A 21,814-nucleotide genomic window follows, 5' to 3' on the forward strand; every position below is an offset into this window, starting at 1 on the left:
CAAATTAGGCTCTGGGAAACCCATATTTAGAGTCCCATTCAGTGATGATGCTCACTGGATGACCTCGGACCAGTCCCCGCCCCCCCCCCACACAACCCTCACAGAATTTTTGCAAGGGTAATACAGGTGGAAGAGCCCCATGGCGCAGAGTGTTAAAGCTGCGGTACTGCAGTCCTAAACTCTGCTCACGACCTGAGTTCGATCCCTGGCAAAAGCTGGGTTTTCAGGTAGCCGGCTCGAGGTTGACTCAGCCTTTCACCCTTCCGAGGTCGGTAAAATGAGTACCCAGCTTGCTGGGGGGAAAGTGTAGATGACTGGGGAAGGCAATGGCAAACCACCCCATAAAAAGTCTGCCATGAAAACGTTGTGAGAGCAACGTCACCCCAGAGTTGGAAACGACTGGTGCTTGCACAGGGGACCTTTCCTTTCCCAATACAGGTGGAGGGGAGTCTGTACACCTTGCTTGGAGAAAAAGTATGATACGAGTTGAAACAAAAAAAAAAATGACTTCATTATGGCTGAGGGATGTGTGGAAGCTGAAAAGATGGAAAACAAAAATTATCATTCTGCCCCCGTCTGCTTTCCCACATCAAATTTAACACTACTTTTGACACATCCCATTCTTGTAATTCTGGGGTCTTTGTGCTGATGCTTAAAGTTGTGGCATCATCCTGCCCCAGAATTAATGTTTGTGGAGTAGCAGCCATCAGTGCAGCTGCTATGAGTATTCGAGACATGTAGCATCAGATTCCCAGATTACAGTGTAGTTTGCATTTTCAGGGCTTCAACATAGTCCGCAGGAATTTATATTTCTCTATTGAAATACATGGGACAGCTCTGGAAAGCAAGGGAACTCTGGATAAACATTCCTACACCCTCCCTCAGGGAATCCGTGGCTTAAAGAGAGAACGTATTGTTCATGCAAGAGTGCGACGAGGGCTCGAATCCGACACAAACAGATTTATTACAGCACAGGAGAAATGAGAGCACCAACTATTGCCTAATGCTTGCCTAATAGTTGGTTCATTTCTCACAAGCATTGTTAAAATACCTGTTTTATTAGGAATTTCCGCCTTCTGTCTCAAATACTGATGAATGCCGCAATCAAATAATATTGCTTCCGTCCAGATAATGCCGTTATCTTTCTTCTTTTAAAAACAGAAAGGCTGCGGCTACCACCTCGACTTGCTGATGGTAGCTCTCATGCTTGGCGTCTGCTCGCTTATGGGGCTGCCCTGGTTTGTTGCTGCCACCGTCCTCTCCATTTCGCACGTGAACAGTTTAAAGCTGGAGTCCGAATGCTCTGCTCCAGGAGAACAGCCCAAGTTTCTTGGCATCCGGGAGCAAAGGGTGACAGGACTCATGATCTTTGTACTTATGGGCTCATCTGTTTTTTTGACCAGCGTTCTTAAGGTAGGCCGCTCTAGAAAAATTGAATTGTACATGTAGGTACGTTTGATTTCCATATGAACAGACGCCTTGCGATGAATTGTTGCACTGCCCCCCCTCCCTGCCCCTTTCCCGGATCTTAACTAAACTAGCGTTCTATGGCAGAACACATAGAAGGAGGTCTCAGGTTTTGTATTTTTAAAAGGATCTTGAAGAACTACTTCTGTTTGGAATAGACAATAATAGATTACACAGGCGAGTGGCCTGACTTAATAGATGGCAGCTTCATATACCATTTGTCCAATCACATCGTCCAGGAGGTACTCAGTGTCAGGCCTACATGCCAGGTGTGATCCATCAACTCTTCAGATTGTCAAATAACAAAGCAGACATTGGCTCTTAATACGAAAAGATTTTTGCAGGGATCCAGAGCCTCATGCCATAAGCTCCAGGGTTTCTCACTTTTATATTTATGAAAAGAATGTTTGAAATCCCATCTGGTGTGTGGTCTTAAAAGCACAGATACCAAAACAACACCCCCTTATTTTTTTATTTTTTTTTTAGATGTAGATTAGCTATAGATACATGTTGGAGAATTTTGAAGGAAGCTAGTGCTTGGGCCTCTGTTCTTCTGTTCAACATTTGTTTATCCTGTACCTAAGTTTCCAACCAGTGGTGTGGACCTTGACAGAGGAGGGGACACCAGGGATGGAAATGGCAAGCAAAGGGGAAGACTGTCTCTATCTCTCAGCTGTCAGTTGATGTAAATTGAGGGCGTTTTCGCACTGACCTTAATCAGCAGCGACACCCCTCTTCACCGCGCGGAATCAGCGCGGATTTCGCACTAATTGCCGCGGAGCACCCGGAAGAGCCGGAAAGTCCCGCGGCTTTTGCGGCGCAAACGGAAACCGCCAAAAACCAGTTTCCATTTGCGCCGCAAAAGCCGCGGGACTTTCCGGCTCTTCCGGGTGCTCCGCGGCAATTAGTGCGAAATCCGCGCCGATCCTGCGCGGTGAAGAGGGGCGTCGCTGCTGATTAAGGTCAGTGCGAAAACGCCCTAAGTGTATTATCCCATTAGCTGGCACTGCAGAAACACATGGCAACAAGGGAGTCAAATTTCAGAGCAAGAGGAAACACAGATAATCCTTGTAAATTTGCATTGCTTTTGAAGAAAAAGAAGATGATGATGATGAGGAGGAGGATATTGGATTTATATCCCACCCTATACTCTGAATCTCAGAGCAGTCACAATCTCCTCTACCTCCCCCCCCCACATCAGACAACCTGTGAGGTAGGTGGGGCTGAGAGAGCTCCCCCAGAAGTTGCCCTTTCAAGGACAACTCCTGTGAAAGCTATGGCTGACCCAAGGTCATTCCAGCAGTTGCAAGTGGAGGAGCAGGGAATCAAACCCGGTTCTCCCAGATAGGAGTCCACACACTTAACCACTACACCAAACTGGCTCTCTGGGATGCCCCACTTTCCCACCACATGTTGACCTAAAGAAAGAGGAGCCCAAGAAGAGCTGTTGCTTTGAATTTGGCCTCCTATGCAGATCAATAAACCTTAAAAAATGGGGCCAGACTCAGTTAGGATATATTCCTCTGCAGACCTGGGAGACCAGCTGGGTTTGCAGAAAAATGTGAAAGCTCCTCCCCCCATGTAGGTGGGTTGCATTCCTACCCAAAGAGAGGGATTTTGATTGCACTTGCACTGATGGCATAATGGAATATCTCCTTTGAGGTAGTTGTGGGGCGGGCAAGAGAAAACAGCAGGAGCCGCCACTACCACCTAAACTGGGCACGCGAGAGCCAGAGACACTGCTGGATGCGCCAGTCAGGCAGGAGGAAAGAGGGGACAGATAGAGATGCCACTGCATGTGCCAGACAGAGGTAATGGCACTGTGGATGGGAGGGGAAAGAAGGAACTGCCCCCCCCTGCTATGTGAGCCAGGCAGCCATTGGTGGTGGCTCTGCAGGCAGGCTGGCCAATAATAATAATAATAATATAATAATAATAAATTTTATTTATATCCCGCCCTCCCCGCCTAGGCAGGCTCAGGGCGGCTAACAACAAGTTCAATAAAATTATACAATATATATAATAAGTTTAAAACAGCATTTAAATTGTACAATAATTTAAAACAACAATATCTAAAACCAGTTCCGGTTGTCTAAGCCATTCCATAGCTTAACAGCGGCGGTGATGTTCCTGATGTTATTCTGTGCATTTATATAATGGCAGAGATCACTAGATAAATCGTTTGGTGGGTTGAACAGCCATCCTGTCAGCAGTCTACAAAGGCCTGCTTGAAAAGAATGGTCTTACAGGCCCTGCGGAATTGGTCCAGATTCCGCAGGGCCCGCACCTCCTCTGGGAGCTGATTCCAGAGGCACGGGGCTGTAACACAGAAGGCCCGTACCCGGGTACTCTGTAATTTTGCCTCCTTTGGCCCAGGGATAGTCAGCATGTTCTTCCCTGCTGACCTCAGTGCTCTTTGGGGCTCATATGGGGAGAGACGGTCCCTCAGGTAGGCAGGTCCTCGGCCATATGAGTTGGAAGTCCACCATGGGGAGAGGATACAAGGAGGATGGGATTCTCCCCAGTCACTCATGTCTCTCAGGTCCTCACTTGTACTTTTCTATCCTTCTTCTAGTGTCCTAATCTATAGATCCACATGTGTGGCAGTAGTATATGCAGGCCCTGGATTCAGCAGGAGCTCACAGGAGCGCAGCTCCTGAACCTTTCTGAGGATTCCCCCTCCTCCTCCCCACCTAGTCCCTTGAATAGTAGGTGCAGCTGCATAACAATCCTTGGATGAGCTCCACCACCTATTTTTCTACAAAACGACCCCCTGAGTATATGTATCAGCTGCTGTACTAACAGGTGGAACACATGGTTGATATTGGATTGGGGGTAGTGGTGTATTGATGTTCATTTGACTTTAGCAGGGCAGGGCTGAAGAACAAAAAGTCTAAGGACATTCCAACCTAGCTATTGCAGGACATCTAACACCCCTGATGAGTGTAAGTGCATTAGTGAAATACGTCATCCAAAGAAAACCTTAAAATGAAGTCGCAATCCCTGGTAGTCGACAACATTGATCAAGCACCGTTTTTTGCCTCCTGTAATATGTCATCCCTTGAAGATCAATTTTGACTTTTCCCTTTCCCTTCCAACAGTTTATTCCCATGCCAGTGCTTTATGGCGTATTCCTTTATATGGGTGCCTCTTCTCTCAAAGGAATTCAGGTAAAGTATGTGAACCATTTGGGTCCTTTTGTTACCGCTTTCTGTTCCTTACATTTTACATTGCTTAGAAATTGAAGCAGCACGGGGTTTACTCTGGGGGCCAGCTTGGAACATTGAGGACATAGTTTATACCGTAGCAAGCCTCTGTGATGTGCTTAGACAGGAGGAAAAAGGACTCTGCTGTTGGTTCTGCTATCCCTGTGAACCACTCACTTCCAAATTCAGTAGGTGAGGCGACAAACCAAAATAAGTTATAGGGAAGCATCGCAGGTCTTGTAGAGCGCGGCGCAATCTTTAGATTTGACTTAAGGCGCACTTGCCTGAAAGACTGGCTAGCTACCATGCTTTTAAGGTTTGCCACATATTTTTCTAGCCCACATATGTTCTATCCCACTGTAGATGGACGAGGGTAGAAATGTGGGATATTAATTTTGTAAATAAATAAATAACCATTTCTAACGCACATCCATTCTCTGTTCTCTCTACTCTGGATCCTGCCTCTTAGGAAATATTTATATCAGTGAATATGTTGCTTTTTGTGGAAACAGAAAATTATGGTTCTCTCTTGCAAGTAATGCTATGATGTTCACTAAGAGTTCATATTAATTATGGTTGATTTTGTATATTGATGAACCCCCCCCTCCCTTTTAGCGGCATTGTTCTTGCTCTTTTCAACATTTCATTGTGTAGTGATCTGTAAAGCAATGACCCCATTTCAGTGCTGAAAATTGAACCATGTTCTTTTCCTATGGCAGCTCTTTGACAGAATCAAGTTATTCTGGATGCCTGCCAAACACCAGCCAGATTTCATCTATCTGAGGCATGTCCCTCTTCGGAAAGTCCATCTCTTCACAGTAATCCAGCTGAGCTGCCTTGTGTTGCTGTGGATTATCAAAGTCTCAAGAGCTGCCATAGTGTTTCCTATGATGGTATGGACCTACATACTTTAGACTATAATCTATTATTAGTAACAAGGGAATTACAAACTTGCTGTTAGCTGCCCTTTTTCAAGGGATGGGGGCTAATACATCTGAGTGGAACCATCTGCTTGGATCCACAGGAGAATTTCTGCTTAAGGAGGTTGCAATTTCCACTGATTCTCCTTCTTCCAGTGACAGATGTTTGACTCCTCCCTCCTTCTGTTCCTGGGGATCTCCTGTCCCCCTCTGGAGCACCACGGTGGTGTCAAGATCCCTTGCCATTGTTTATCACTGTATGTAACTGCTTTGTCTAGAGAAAACCAAAAGTTTGCACCCTATGAGAGAGGCCATTTTGGACAACAGTAGGAGGTGGAATGTGGGGGAGTTGTGCTCTGCAGACAAAAATCCATCCCATCTGTGGAAAACTTCCAGTAGATCTGACACATTATGAACATATGAACATATGAAGCTGCCTTATACTGAATCAGACCCTTGGCCCATCAAAGTCAGTATTGTCTTCTCAGACTGGCAGCAGCTCTCCAGGGTCTCAAGCTGAGGTTTTTCACACCTATTTGCCTGGACCCTTTTTTTGGAGATGCCAGGGATTGAACCTGGGACCTTCTGCTTCCCAAGCAGATGCTCTACCACTGAGCCACCGTCCCTCCCCAACTCCTGCTTCCTGTTGGGAACATCCACCTATATTCTTGCTCAGGATTTATTCTCACAAGATTGACTAATAGAAACACTTCAATATGGAGGCAACTTCACACAGCGATGCTAACATGTCACTTATCCCACGGATCACTTGCAGAGGCTTACCGCCACCATCTCCCACCTCCAGTGGTTTCCATATAATGCTAAGAATTTCACCCTCAGGCTCACAGACCTACTATAAATGTATTTGCAAATTGAGTTCTCTTATGCACACATGTGCATAGATGTCTACATACTCATGGAGGATAACATCTGGATATTTCAGATCTCACCACTTTGGACGATGGACATAAGTTTGGTTCTTTGAAGAGCAACATTTATTTCAAGCTGCCAATAAAGTCTTACCATATTATATTTTGACTAGGTCTTAGCACTGGTATTTGTCCGAAAACTCATGGACTTATTTTTTACCAAACGAGAATTAAGCTGGTTGGATGATTTGATGCCAGAAAGCAAGAAAAAGAAGCTGGAAGATGCTGAAAAAGAGGTAGGCCTAGATTGCTTTTCTTTTCCTCGCTCATTTTCTTTTCAATTCAAACTGTTTAGTCAATATTTGGTTACATTATATATAATAAAATTGACTGCCTAGGGGTTTTTTAGGCATGTGCGTGAAGTAACCTTCAAAGTAATCTGAACCTCAAGTATTATTATTAGGTATTATAAAAGACCTGCTGTTCTATAAACACATGTGCCATTTTCCACAAAGGTGTTCTGCATGCAGAAATGGATATTTGCACACTCAGGTGATGTTCACTCAGGCACCTTTGAATGGGAGTGGTTACATCTTTTAAGTATCTTTTCCTATGGATGAGATGAAGATTCCCAGATGGAGCCACTAGCTGTTGCATGGAACCACAGTTGGATCAGAATCTAAAGTAACTGGAAATATTATGTCATAAATGGTGCAGCCCAGCATTCTTCTAAAAGCCATGCAGCCAATAGCAGCCCTGGTCCTTTCCTAGGCATAATACGACATAGGCTTGGGATAGCAAAGATGTCTGCAGCTTCCCCCCTCAGGAGCATATCCCGAGATATGCTGGTTTATTTGTTTCCTTAGTAGCATGGTGTAGCGATTAGAAGGAGAAGAAGAGAAGAGATTGGATTTATACTCCACCCTTCACTCAGAGTCTTTGAGTGGTTTACAATCTTCTTTCCATTCCCCTCCCCACAACAGACACCCTGTGAGGTAGGTGGGGCTGAGATAGCTCTGACAGAAACTGCTCTTGAGAGGAACAGCTCTGAGAGAGTTATGACTGACCCAAGGTCATTCCAGCAGGTGCATGTGGAGGAGTGGGAAATCAAATCCAGTTCTCCCATATTAGAGTCCACACACTTAACCACTACAATAGAGCGGGGATTCCCCTGACCATGAGGTTCCCAGGAGGAACCTCCCACAACGTCGCTGGTGCGATGATGTCACCCGGAAGTGATGTCATCGTGCTGCTGACCGCTCTAGGCATTTCCCGGAAAACTCTATGGTTTTCCCAGATGCTCTAGCCATTTGGGAGGGGGAACTCTATGTTACCATAGAGTTTCCCCCTCCCAAATGGTTAGAGTGTCCGGGAAAACCATAAGAGTTTTCCCAAAATCACTGGCACGATGACGTTACTTCCAGGTGACGTCATTGTGCCCTGCATGCTAGCACACACGAGGAAAGTCCCCCACCAGGAACTCAAAGGTACTTGGCAACCCTACACTACACCAAACTGGCTCTTATGGTTGAACTGCCAGTTTGGTGTAGTGGTTAAGTGTGCAGACTCTAATCTGGGAAAACTGGGTTTAATTCTCCACTCCTCCACTTCCAACTGCTGGAATGGCCTTGGGTCAGCCATAACTCTCACAGAGTTGTCCTTGAAAGGGCAGCTTCTGTGAGAGCTCTCACAGCCCCACCTACCTCATAAGGTGTCTGTTGAGCGGTAGGAAGGTAAAGGAAATTGTAAGCCACTCTGAGATTCAGAGTGAAGGGCAGGGTATACATCCAATATCTTCCTCATCATCATCTAGTGAACCGTGATACACATCCCCACTATGCCATGAAAGCTTGCTGAATAGCCTTGTGCCAGTCACTGTTTCTTAGCCCAGTCTACCTTTATGGGATTCTTGTTGTGAGGGCAAAATGGAGGAAGATAGAACCAAACAGTAAGCCATTTTGAGTCCCACTGAGGAAGAAAGCAGGTTCTACACTTTTAAATAAAATAAAAAACAATGTGTGTCACAGGATTGTTATGATGATTAAATGACAAGAAAATGGAGGAGGAGAGAATGTTGTAAGCTGCTTTGCCCCCTGCCCCGGGAGAAAAGTGGGATATATAATAGATCAGGGATGTCAAATATGCAGCCTGAGGGCCGGGTCAGGCAAGTCTGCTTCCTTCTTCCTCTCTCTTGCTTCCTTCTGCATCACAGCTTGCTTTGCCTGGCTTGCTCAATCACCTAGGAACTACAGAGCATAGCCTCTATTTTCTCCATTGGCTGTGGCTCCTCCCTTGGGGAGGAATGGGGGAGAGGGAGAGCTTCTTTGCCAGGCTCTTTCAATCACACAGCAGAACTACTGAGCCAAGCCATTCTTCCTTCTATTTCAGGCGTGTCAAACTCATTTGTTATAAGGGCCTGATCTAACATAAAGGAGACCTTGTCGGGCCAGGTCATGTCAGGCTGAGCCATGTGTGTTTCTATTTAAGATTAGGTAGCATAGATATAAACTTTATAAAAGACACAAACACAAAGTCGTGGGATTTTTTTAAGTAAAACTTGTTTAAAACATTAGCACTCATTGGTCTTAAAAGTGCTTTCTTTGTATTTCTCCCATGGGATCCAGGAAACTGGGCAAAGGAAGCTTTGGCTTTTTCTTTCCTTCCCCAGGGGACCAAAGAGGGAGGGAACCTCAGCCAATAGAAGGAAGAGAGGCTTGGCTCAGTAGCTCTGCTGTGCGATTGAGAGAGCCTGGCAAAGCAAGCTCTGTCCCCCCCCCCACTCCTCCCCATGGGAGAGCCTCAGCCAATGGAGAAGATAGAGGTTTTGCTCAGTAGCTCCTGCGTGATTGAGCAAGCCTTGCAAAGCAAGCTGTTATGCAGAAGGAAGCAAGAGAGAGGGAGAAGGAAGATGACTGCCAGTTGCTCAGGGACCTGATTTGGCCCCCAAGCCACATGTTTGACACCCCTGGCATAAAACATCTAGTGAAATGTAGTTAGACTGAATTACAGAACTAGCAGATGATCATAGCATGACATAGCTATCTTCTCTCCCCACATCTTTTTTCAGAGGAAGAGTCTGCAAGGCTCTGAGCAGGAATGTTTGCACACGGCTGGCATTGATCTTAAAGATAAATGAATATTTTCCTTCTACTTCTTTTGGAAGGGAAGGACATAAAGAAAATAAGGGGAATCAGCACTCCTTGGTGTGCTGTGCTCCCACACAATGTCCTGAGTGCTGTATTCTGCTTATTGCAGTGCAGAACGATAAAAGCAAGGCAAAGGTTTTTCGTTGTGGTTGCCACAGGAACCTATTGCTCTTGATCCCATGTTTCTTCTTTCATGCCATTGGCTATTTCTTCTTGAATAGTGACAGGCAACAAAACTTGGGGAAATACAGTTTTTATTTGCATCTTCTTTTATTTTCAGTCACTTCGTTGTTGTTTTTTTGAGGGGTTATTTTTACATGTTATGGCATTGCTAAATATTTGAGGCTATTATTAAACCTGTTCAGCTGTCAAAATCCTGGGAAAGCTGTAAAGCCCTGGAACATGACAAAATTAACTAGGAATGAAAAAAAAATATTCAGAGATGGAGCCACTGGAATGCAATCGGAGAGACGCAATTCTGCTGACTTTAAAAATAAAACTGGGCCTCTGTGCCTGCAAATGGAAAGGGAGCTGACAAGGGGTTTTTTTTTAAACAAATAATCATTTGACTGAATCAAGAGTTTCATTCTGCAAGGCTGTCTTCAATATTAGGAACAGTTCTTCTCTATGAGGAGCCTTCTTCGTTGATGTGGGGAACAAGGTTTGCCCTCAGTTCTCCTACTGATCCTTGTGGCAACCTTAAATGCCACGGCTGGTCTCAAAACGGTGGCCTACTTATGATGAATGGCTTCATGTGCGTAGCTATGCTGCCACCAATGGCCATTAGAGACATGGTATAGGTACCATATTAAAAGTCTCAGGCTGCACCATTTCTTTCTCTGGCTGTTTGCACAACCAGGGGAGTTTTTGCTCACTTGCATAACAGGAAGCCTTCACAATAAATGGGAGCATCCAGATGATGTCATGTCCACTCTAGGCACACCCTAGATTCTTCCCCTTTTAATCTAGAGATAATAAAAACCTTATTTTCTTATGCCTGAAAGGGAAACCATGGAGTGACGATGGAAGTTCTACCTGTAGCCACAGCAGGGAAAGAAGGCTGTGAAGAATATCAGGCCAAGCAAAAGGGGGGAAATGGAAAAGGGTGGGGTGTTGTTTCTTTCTTTGGTCAGGCTCAAAATATCTTCTTAGTTCATTCCTTGCACTTGAAGTACTCTTTGATGACATCTTTGGCCGGAGATTCTTTGCCATTGTCTTTTACAACCACGCAACTGCAGCCCACAGCTTTGTGGGTTTTTTTCTTCTGTTGCTCTTGCAGAGACCTACCAACTCACCTAGTTTCTTGTTGACATCAACCTTTAATCAGACTCTCCCCACATGTTCCCCAGAGGGTACTGAGATCAGGATCACAAAATCTACCAGTAATCCCCGGGCCAAAGGAGACCAAATTAAAAACCACCAGAGACAGGGCCTTCTCGATTGCAGACCCTTGCTGGTGGAATCAACTGCCGGAAGAAGTGAGGGCCCTGCGGAACCTTGCGCAGTTCCGCAGGGCCTGCTAGACTGTCCTCTTCCGGCTGGCGTTTAATTGACACGGTGCCTGTATTCAAGGAAGTGGAAGAAATGCCGTTGCCACTGAAATAGCACCAAACTAATATCTTGTTCTTAACTGTTTTAAATATTGAATATTGTGTTTTACGTTGAATGCGTAATTTTAATGTTTATTAAATTAATTGTCTGTTGCAATTTTATGTTGTGAGTCGCCCTGAGCCTGCTTCGGCGGGGAGGGCAGGATATAAATCAAGTCAAATAAATCAAAAATGTTGGAGCTGATTTCCAAAGGGGTTCTTTGCCACATGGCAGGGCTTTTCCTCTGGGAGAATGTAGCAGAATGGAGTTCCAGAACCTCTTTGTGGAAACAAAATTCTCAAAAAATGTTTCAAAGTTCATGAGAGGCACCTGTGTGTTTTGCCTTTATATCCCTCTTGAGAGTTCTGGCACCTCTTTTTCCAGAAAAAAAAAAGCCCTGTTTCACAGTATATTCCTCCCATCTCTGATCCAGTCAAATATTTAAAATAGATCCAGCATAGTGTAGTGGTTAAGAGAAGGGCACTTTAATCTGAAGAACCAGGTTGGATTCCCCACTCCTCCACACAAAGCCTGCTGGGTGACCTTGGGTCAGTCACAGGTCTCTCAGAGCACTCTGTCCCACCTACCTTACAAGGTGCCAATTGTGGAGAGGGGAAGGGAATGTGATTGTAAGCCACTTTGAGGCTCCTTAAGGTAGAGGAAAAGCGGGGTATTAAAACTAATTTGTCTTCTTTCTTCTTCTTCTTAAAACATAAAAAAAAATTAAAGGCTTCCTTGACACATGAGAGGGAGAGACACACAGCTAAAGGGTGGTATGCAAAGCTGCAACAGGTTGCAAAGACCTGTTGCAAAGCTAAGCTCATGTTGCAACAGAAGGTCCTGCTCTGTTTGCTCCTTATCTGTTTCCACTTTCAACAACCTGCCAACATGAAGGATCCCATGTAAAATAGCATAAATACTGTGTACATCTAAGCAGTAACTTCCTGCATTTGTGACTGCTTATACTGCCTCTCCCCAAAGAAGCCATAATTATCACCTACCATCAAGGGGTGCAACCCACCAAAAGGTCCCTTGTGCACGGCTCCATTGCAATTGAATGAAAGTTGCACCCAACCACAGCCTTCCTGGGGACTGCGCCCCAGACAAGTAACACATTTCACAGCGTTCTCATCTTTCTCACAAAGAACTATTTTCAGCAGTGTAAATTAGTTTTTTGTCGAAGAGTTGTCCTTTTAAATACAGTTTCCTAATTTTTGGCACCTGCCATATCACTTTACGAAAGAGCCGCTAACAGGAAAGGCCAGTGAGTTGACACCTTGTTAAAAACAATTTGGAAAGAAAAATGAAGAAATGCTGTTTATTTGTTTCTTTTGGGTGATTGAATCTGCAAATGCAGGCAGACGGCTGCTGCGAGACCTTTTTTCTTTTTTGCTCATCTCCCAATTGTTTTCTTCTAGGAGGAGCAAAGTATGTTGGCAATGGAGGAGGAAGGTACAGTCCAGTTACCACTTGAAGGACACTACAGGTAAATCACTGAGACTGAATCTTTTTGCTTCTCCACTGAAATTCTAATGAAAACCTAGTGTATCGATATGGTACAGTAGTTAGCATGTCAGCTCCCTACTCCCATGTTTGTTTGTCTCTCAGGGTCTAACTATAGATTACAAAGCCCTCAGCTCATGTCTGGATTCCTGTGAGGAACCAGATGTGAGTTCCCCTCTGGACACTTGAGGACAGGAGCATGATGCTCGGAGAGCTGACTCTTAAAGGGAATGAGGTTGAGGTTAGCACCTGTGCATTTTAAGCAGATTTCATTGCTTTGTTCCTTACATTTTATTTTCCATCCTTCCTCCTGTTTTTGCTGTCTCTTGTTCCTTCTGTTTCCTCCCCTTTTGTGCATGTAAATCTTGCTGACTGAGAGTGCACTTCATGCATCTGACAAAGTGGCCCCCGGCCCACAAAAGCTCAGGAGATGTTGGGGAGGGGGCGTGGTCTACTACTCACAAATGCCAGGAGAAGATTTTCTCATGAAGTAAGATACGTGTGTGCGGGTGCCCATTCCATGAAATCAATAGGAATTTCTCTTCTACTAGACCTCTGGAGTGTGGACATGAAACTTTGGAACAGGAGTTTGGGCTGCCAACAGCCCCATGGAAATGAAAGTGCCCTTGATGTTACGCTATTCGTAGGGGAATAAGTAATTCTAACTGCAGTAAAGGCTTTGATATCCAACATTCTTTGGGTATAGAGTTAATAAAGCATGTCGGAAATGCAAGCTTGTTGCTCTGCCCTGGCACTCCTACCTGGAACAAACACACATTCTTGCACGCACCATGGCAACACAACCCCCACACCTGCTGGGACTCTCCCCAAAGTTGTCTTGCAGAGCAGGCAGACAAGCAGGTCAGCTGCCCAGGCTAAGGAGGAAAGCAGCACCCAAGGATGCCAGCTGACAGAAGCTCAGCCATGGCTGAAGGCTTCAAGCTGGCCAGCTGTAGAGGCGCAAGTTGGATAGGCATGAACCCGGAAGACACAGGGATATAGTGGCTGAGAGGGAAGGCCTTGCTTCTTGGGTGAGGCTGCTTAACTGAGCATTCTGGATGACCGAGTACTGGATAACAAAGCTTGTACTGTATTTCCCTAGGGGGACTTGAAAGCAGGTTTGTGTGTTCCTTTGAATCTGTAGATTGCCCAAGACTGCAGATAAGAAAGCTTGATTGCTCTCTCTTTCTGTGTGTGTGTGTGTGTGTGTTGTGTGTGCTCGTTTTGTTTTAGAGATGACCCATCCGTAATCAATATTTCTGATGAAATGGCAAAAACAGCTGTGTGGAAGACACTACTGATAGCATCAGAAAATAACAAGGATAAGGAGTCCAGCTTTCCTTCTAAAAGGTTTAATACATTTTTTTAAGAACAGTAATCCTCTTATATGCCATCTACTTTAGTAAGAGTTTGTTTTGGATCAAGTTTTTGCTTTGTTATTTATATAATGGGTTGGATCCAGCCAGCTTTCTCGCTAAGCTTCTCCCAGTTCCCATCCTTTCTCCAGCCCCCATCACACATGCCTTTTGGCCCATGTAAATCCCTAGAACCCCAGCATAGCCTTTTTGGTAGTTGAAGAGGACACTTTCCTCCTCCCTTTTTCACTAGTGGAAAAGTTGGTTGGATCCCACCCAATGCACACGCGTACATTGTTCTAATGATACATTTATGCCTTGAAGAACTCCGATAATCAGACCCTTGTAGATACTTCTAGACACATACCGAAAACCCCAGCAACATAATCCAAGTGGCATCAGTGCATAAGTAGAGGGCTGTATGAACTTATGTTCTGCATAGCTGTTGTGCCAACAGCTAGGTCCTCAAAGATTTGGGATCTTCAGGTCTTTGGAAATGCTGGAGTAGCCAACCTCCACACACACTCTGTTTTCCACAAAGCTCAGCAGTAATCCTTGAAATTGTCGAGGAGAGGGGTGTGTGAACAACAGAGCAAGACCTGGATAGGGGGCGGTTAGATGCTTCTGGGTGATTGCTTCTCCAGAAACTATAGCATTAAACGCCCAAGTGTAAGGATTTCTTATAGAAGATGTACCTGCCAGTGCAGGCAGGCACATGTGTGGCACTAACATTTCTATGCTTTATGTCATAGTTCCTGAGCCATTCAGACAGATCCTATCAGTCCATCTGAACTAATGACAGGAGTACGGTAAAAACCCTTGGTAGATTTTCATGCCCACCTCATGCAAAAGCAGCCATATAGGAGCAGCTTTATCAACAACAGGATGTAAATAAAGATGAAATAACAGCCTTGTGATCTAATGGGCATTTCAAGTGCATCATGAATTTGTGCCTGCCTTTCCTAGTGCCATTGTATCATTTCTTTATTGTAAAGCCGTGGGGAAGAACACTTTCTACAATCTCTAGTATGGGAGGTGCTTCTTTACTACTGCTATTACTGCCGTTACTTTTTTTACACAGTTAGTTTTGTGCTAATAGCCATGGGTGATCCTCTCATGTGGAACAAACATCTCTATTGTGGGGCCACCCAGGATTACAATAGAAGTTTATTTAAACCTTGCCCCCCCCCCCCACAAAAAAAAAATTACTGAGACCTCGTGATACTGACACAAGATTCTGGTCATCATTTTGAAACTGATTTCAGGGGATGGGACGGTGGCTCAGTGGTAGAGCATCTGCTTGGGAAGCAGAAGGTCCCGGGTTCAATCCCTGGCATCTCCACTAAAAAAGGGTCCAGGCAAATAGTTGTGAAAAACCTCAGCTTGAGACCCTGGAGAGCCATGAATGGGGCTGTGGCTCAGTGGCAGAGCATCTGCTTAGGAAGCAGAAGGTCCCAGGTTCAATCCCTGGCATCTCCACTAAAAAAGGGTCCAGGCAAATAGTTGTGAAAAACCTCAGCTTGAGACCCTGGAGAGCCGCTGCCAGTCTGAGAAGACAAGACTGACTTTGATGGACCAAGGGTCTGATTCAGTATAAGGCAGCTTCATATGTTCATAGATCTTAAGGCTGTCAGACAATTCTATTGAATTGTTGCTGGGGTTGCTGCCTTTTTTTCCAAGGCTAACTAAGCTACTGGAAATAGATCAGAAAGCTTCGGTGGTGCAGATATGTTCCAGTCAGATGTGCAAAGTAACCATTGCATGTATTGGAACAAAGTTTGAGTCCAGTAGTACCTTTAAGACCAACGAAGTTTACGCCTGGGTATAAGCTTTTGGATGTATGCACCCTTCTTCAGATACACTGAAACAAGACTTCCTCAACCATGGCAGATAGATTGCGGGGAGGGGGTGTTTAGTTGCCAGGAAGGGCTAATTAGAGTCAAGATGTGTGAGTAACTGAATGAGAAGTATAGTTGATCAGATTAAAGCACCTGGTAAAACCTGTAAAAGGCAACAGATTAGCATGCAGATAATAAACAGATGTGAGAATGAAGTTAACATAGTTAACAAACAGATGTGAGAATGAAGTTTTAGTCCAGTGGTACCTTTAAGTTCAGCAAAGTTTAATTCTGGGTATGAACAAGAATGGACTGACTCAGCATGTGTGGTGAGATCAGAACCCGATGTCTCTGTTAAGCCCTGGGAGTTCCATTGTCCTGAGTGGCATGTATTGGTCATCATAGTTATAGTAAAACGATCATAGGCACATTACTGCTGGCTCCTTAAAAATAACGGTATGCTAAATTTCTCCCAGCACAGAAGTACAATTTAGGAGAACCAAGTAAACATGGAGTAATTAATACCTTGTGTGGTCATAGTTGACTAAGTGCAGTTGGCTTAATGGATGGTAGCAGCTGATTCTCTCTTCCACAGCTGAACATATCTCTGGGCACTTTGTGCTTGGGTAAGAGGAAAAGCCAGTGGGATCACTGGGACTGTGCATAGTCATTGTCTTCCTAGGAAAAGCTGTGTCCATGCAGAGTCCGTGCATGCTCTCTAAATGAACTGCAAAACCAGACCTTTGTTATTATGATAACCTGGTTGCAGAGCTATACCTTTCTAAGTCATCTATACCCTTCTAGGGGAGGGACAGTGGCTCAGTGGTAGAGCATCTGCTCTGTAAGCAGAAGGTCCCAGGTTCAATCCCCAGCATCTCCAAAAAAGGGTCCAGGCAAATAGGTGTGAAAAACCTCACCTTGAGACCCTGGAGAGCCGCTGCCAGTCTGAGAAGACAATACTCACTTTGATGGACCAAGTGTCTGATGCAGTATAAGGCAGCTTCATATGTTCATATGTTCATAAGCCCCTCAGCTTCAGTGGACAGAAGGATAGGACTCTACTTAAGGTATCATTGCTAAGTATAAATGCAATAGTCTTAACAGCTGTTTTCCCCCAGTGCCATTCATTTTGAATTAACATTGTTTTCTACTTAATTGTTCCATTACCACATTTCTACCATAAGCTCCCCTTCCTAATCTCTCTAGAAGCTGATTCCCCAAAGGTAAGACCCTGTCCCCGAATCTCTGCCTTGATTGCTTTTCCCACTACTAAATGGCTTTTTAAAAAAACATTTGCTAACATTATGTGTGAATTTTGGGGAGACAAAATTTAATGGAATTGTATCAAAAGCAAGTTTCGAAGGTGCTTGAATGTCTTTTGAGAGCTTACATAAATAAGTCTTTTGAGATCTTACATAAATAAGAAGGAAGTGTAATGGTGCAGTTCAGCCAAACTTTTGAACAAAACAGCACTCCAGCACTGAGAAAATGTTACCTTAAAGAAATTCACGTTTCCAAACATTAACTGAAACGAAACTCCCTTACTTGATTTCTAGTATTTTGTCACCCCAAAAATGGCATGTTGCTTCTTCAGTGTTCTTCCTCTTTCAGAGCAGCATAAACAAGATGATCAGCCCATGATCAAACAGATGTCACCACCCCTCCCTTTAGTTGGGATGGTACTACATGACCTCCTAGTTCATATGATCTTTTCTTCTGCTAATCACACAAACTGTGGCCTGATTCACACTGGTAGTGTGAGGGGTTGGCACCACTGCCACCCATTAAATGCATAAACCAGAAATTCTGCCTTTTCTCTGCTAAATTAGATTATTTACATTGCAATACTAAGGATATTTTCCTGGAATTAAGCCCCATTGAATAATATAGGATTTATTTCTGAGTACACTACCTTAGTTCTCAACAGGGTTTGTTTTTTTGGTAGCAAGAACTTGTAGCAAGTTATATTACCCTATAAGAAGTTATATTGCCCAAACTTATATTGCCCTATAAGAAGACCCCGGAAAGGAAAGGAAAGGAAAGGAAAGGAAAGGAAAGGAAAGGAAAGGAAAGGTCCCCTGTGCAAGCACCAGTTGTTTCCAACTCTGGGGTGACGTTGCCTTCACAACGTTTTCATGGCAGACTTCTTATGGGGTGGTTTGCCATTGCCTTCCCCAGTCATCTACACTTCCCCCCCAGCAAGCTAGGTACTCATTTTACCGACCTTGGAAGGATGGAAGGCTGAGTCAACCTTGGGCCATCTACCTGAATCCAGCTTCCGCCGGAATCGAACGCAGGTCGTGAGCAGAGAGTAAACATTAGTGCAAAATGATTTTGGAGTGTCCCTCACATCTAATTGAGGGAGCTCAAACAAAGTATGCCACGGTCTTATTTCATCAGATGTCTCCCAAGCTCCCAAGTAGAACACACAGATTCCTTAATAGGCCGAGGAAAGACATGATTGTTATGAAGATGCTTGAAATTAATTTTAAACAATGCGCTAAGTGAAGTGTCGACGGAAGTCAAATTGGGTGCTACCTCCTTGTGTTCACAGCGGGTAAAGGACCACATAAAGGACCATTTCCTTGAAATGAAGAATCCCTCATTTGGACACCTGCTTATAGTATTTCCAGATCACACAATCACATTTTATACTGCTAACACCCATTGTCATGGCAAAAGAGCATTTTGTCATACTGCTGGAGACCACTGGTTTTGAGCTATGGCTTTCTAACAGCACGTGGGTCCTCATCCACAAGCAGAAACTCTTGGGGAGAAAAATCAAGATAAGCCAAACATAAAAGCAGTTCCTGAGTTAGCTTTGCATCCATAGGTAAACAAATGGGAATAGCCATAGTCCCCTTTTCCTTGTGAGGTTTTAGGGGGCTTTCCTTACCTATTTAATGTACTTTGCATATCATTAAATTCCATGCAGTCATGCTTTCCAACTGCAGGAGTATTGTCTCGGATCCAGAACAGCATGCCAGGATTTCTGCCTGTGGAATGTGATCCCAAAATAACCGCCAGACTCCCATGTCCACTGGAAACAGAATTCCTGGAAGCATTTGAGGTTGCTGTGGGCAGGGGGAGATCTCAGTCCTTGTGCCTATGGAAATGCTGCTCTGCGTGCAAGCCATTATGTAATGTGGCATAATTCAGTGGGAAAGAGGTAATGAAGATGTCATACGATGAACGTCCCTACAGTGGCATGGTACAGGGAAGATGGATGAATAAAAGAGGAAGTCAACTCTTTTAGCAGCGGCTATAGAAAAGGCACACTGTGGAAATACCTTATACAAGTTGCATTTTTGGATTGCTGTCCTTGGCTCAAGTCATGTTGGAACAGCAAAATGTCCATCATGCAGCCTGTTATCAAGCGGTGCCGCCGCTGCTAGGATTCAAGCATCGCTTAGGTCCTGACCCCGTTGTGCGGTCTCTTGATTTGAATCAGAGTAAAAACCCTAACGTGTCCTGTTGCCTGAGAACATTACTGCCTGAGAGACCATCCTGTTCAGAGTGCACTTTGGCATTTATAGTAGCTATCGAGGATTTCTTGTACAAGGTGATGTGAAACTGTGGCTGCTGCATATTGAATCCAAATTAAAAAGGGAAACAAACAGCACGTGCCTTTAAAAAAAATAGATATTCGTTTGTGCTGCTGGAGACTAGTATGCCCTTTCCTTTATGTGATGTAATCCAGCCTTTGAGAGCAGTACCAATAAAAAGTTTTTGACTCTGCCACTCATACTCTCTGGGTTGCAAACCTAGTATGCAGTGAGCAATATAATACTCATTTGCACTAGCTCAATTTCCCCGGTTAGGCACAGGAACATCTGATCCCATTGACAGCTTCCCAGATAGCAGTCGATACTGCTTTTTTCTGACTCCCTCCCCAGTATACTTCAGTATCCCATTACAGGTCCTTATGTGTCCCAGTTCCACGTTTTCTTGCCCTGCCATGCTACTGGGATGCCCAGGTAACTAAAACAATGGTGGGAGCAGCAACAATAATCGCCACCTGGCTTGTCTTTATCTCCATCTTAGCAGGGTGCTGATCGGTTTGGAAAGAACCCGGGCTTGTCTCCTCTAAGCAAGTATTCATGCACACTAGGCAGTATTTGCCATGTAGCATTCATCCTTTCCCACTACAACTTCCATTTGCACAAGATCTATGGTTTCCGGAGGGTTTTATGCAAATAGGGAGTTTTGACATAGGAAGAAGTGTTTTCTGTGGCAGAGAGGGAATTCAGATCCAAGCGCAGGTAAACCAGCTCCACAGTTACCACTTACAAGGTTGTTTCAGTTCATATATATTCTCCAACATCATGGAATAATACCAAAGGGAAGTCTCTCAGGTAACTTGACCAAGAGGACCTTGGCAGAGAAGCTATTTTTTAGGAGATGGTATTCTAGCCTGCAATGAAAAGTGGTGGAGGTCCTCCTAAACAGAGATATTGTACTATATTGATTTATTAAATTTATGTACTGCTTTTATACTTATACCCCACTTTTCCTTGTGGCTCAAGACCCCTTAGAATTCTGAAGGAAACCCATAAATAATCCTTCTCCAAGAAAGCATCTTCAGCTTTAGTCTCTATTAAAACCCCTAACAAAGTAACCAGCCTTACAGCACTTCCTAAAAATTTCTAAATATAACACCCCATTCCATAAGGAGGGTACCACTACTCAAACAGAATGGGCTCTTGTAGAAGCTAAGCGGGAAATTTCACAAGGTGTGGAGGTGAAGGTGGCAACTAGAGAACCACAACCACAGATGGATAGATGCGGGCCCTTTGAACTGAACTCGGCAACAAACTGGAAGACAGTGTAGTTGTTTTAAAAATAGGTAAGATGTGTTCCCATCAGCTGGCTCCTGATAATAATCAGGCTGCTACATTCTGGAGAAGCTGCAGTTCCCGGGTTGTCTCCCAGGGCAGCCCAACATTACAGTAATTCAGCCTTGGTGTTTTGAACGCATGGACTGAGATGACCAGGTCGGCTGACTCTAAGAAAGGAAAGAGTTGGCAAACTAGATGTAGCAGATAGAAGATGCTCTTAGCAAGGCTGGGTCCATGAGCACCCCCAAGCTTTTAACCTGCTCTGTGAATGCCAACTCTGCTCCACCCTTGATAAGGGGAGCCAGTTCCTCCATAGCATCAGCCTTACCAACCAGTCTTACTTCAGACTTGTCTGAATTCAGCTTCAGCTTGTGCTCCTTAGCCATTTGACTGCACCATGAAAGCACTGGGTTGGACTTGGAGCTTCCAGAGACTTAGCTAAAGAAACATAGAGCTGGGGGTCACCTTTATATAATGACATCCAAACCCAAAGCTGCAAATGATCTTATTCAGTAGCCCAACATAAATATTGAAAAGCTTGGGTGAGGGAATGTAGCTGTAAGGCATTCCACAAGACAAATCCCAATCTGTTGATTCTGCTTCCCTGATGGAATAAGAAAGAAAAGAAAGACTGCAGCATTCAATGAGCTGTTCTTCCAATAGCTGTTCTTTATTTCTCTTGTTGATAAGCATGGTCAATTGAGTCAAGGGCTGATTGGTGTAACAATATCAATATGAGTGGGTTGTCCATTGTCCACCTTTAAAGAAGATTTCCCACCGGTGCAATCAAATCAATCCCCATTCCAAGCCAAGGCCTGAAACCAGATGGAATCGTTCAAGGCAACCTAGCTGCCAATTTTGACTCAGCAGAGCATGAAGTGCTGACAAGTAATTCCATTGCTGCTCTATATTGTGGTAACACAACCCTACAAAGAGCTGTAGATGAACTTGGACAAAGTAAAAGTAAAGAGGAGCAGTTATGCAGGCGGTCTGTGAGTTCAGGAAAGGATGTGGTTGAAGGTGAAAGTAAAATCTGTGCATTCTTTCTGTCCAGTGTACTATTTGGAGCTTTTATGCACTGG

At 44.4% G+C, this 21,814-nt stretch overlaps 1 protein-coding gene and 1 non-coding gene across 8 annotated transcripts in view; both read left to right on the forward strand.

The window, feature by feature from the left end:
* Nucleotides 1-21,814, forward strand: part of SLC4A10 (solute carrier family 4 member 10) — a 292,827-nt gene that overhangs the window by 269,412 nt on the left and 1,601 nt on the right. For 5 of the 7 annotated variants that reach the window (XM_060257354.1, XM_060257353.1, XM_060257352.1 and 2 more), the window contains 6 exons: nucleotides 1,162-1,413; nucleotides 4,569-4,637; nucleotides 5,393-5,566; nucleotides 6,636-6,758; nucleotides 12,617-12,684; nucleotides 13,935-14,051. In XM_060257354.1, coding sequence (XP_060113337.1) covers nucleotides 1,162-1,413; nucleotides 4,569-4,637; nucleotides 5,393-5,566; nucleotides 6,636-6,758; nucleotides 12,617-12,684; nucleotides 13,935-14,051 — 803 coding nt within the window. Of the gene's footprint in view, nucleotides 1-1,161; nucleotides 1,414-4,568; nucleotides 4,638-5,392; nucleotides 5,567-6,635; nucleotides 6,759-12,616; nucleotides 12,685-13,934; nucleotides 14,052-17,078; nucleotides 17,118-21,814 lie in introns of all 7 variants that reach the window. The other 2 variants (XM_060257355.1, XM_060257358.1) reach the window with 2 other exon arrangements.
* On the forward strand, nucleotides 15,464-15,535 carry TRNAP-AGG (transfer RNA proline (anticodon AGG)). The gene has a single exon. It is a non-coding gene; the product is annotated as a tRNA-Pro (tRNA).

The sequence above is a fragment of the Heteronotia binoei genome, chromosome 16 (assembly GCF_032191835.1).
Source record: "Heteronotia binoei isolate CCM8104 ecotype False Entrance Well chromosome 16, APGP_CSIRO_Hbin_v1, whole genome shotgun sequence".
NCBI classification, from domain to species: domain Eukaryota; kingdom Metazoa; phylum Chordata; class Lepidosauria; order Squamata; family Gekkonidae; genus Heteronotia; species Heteronotia binoei.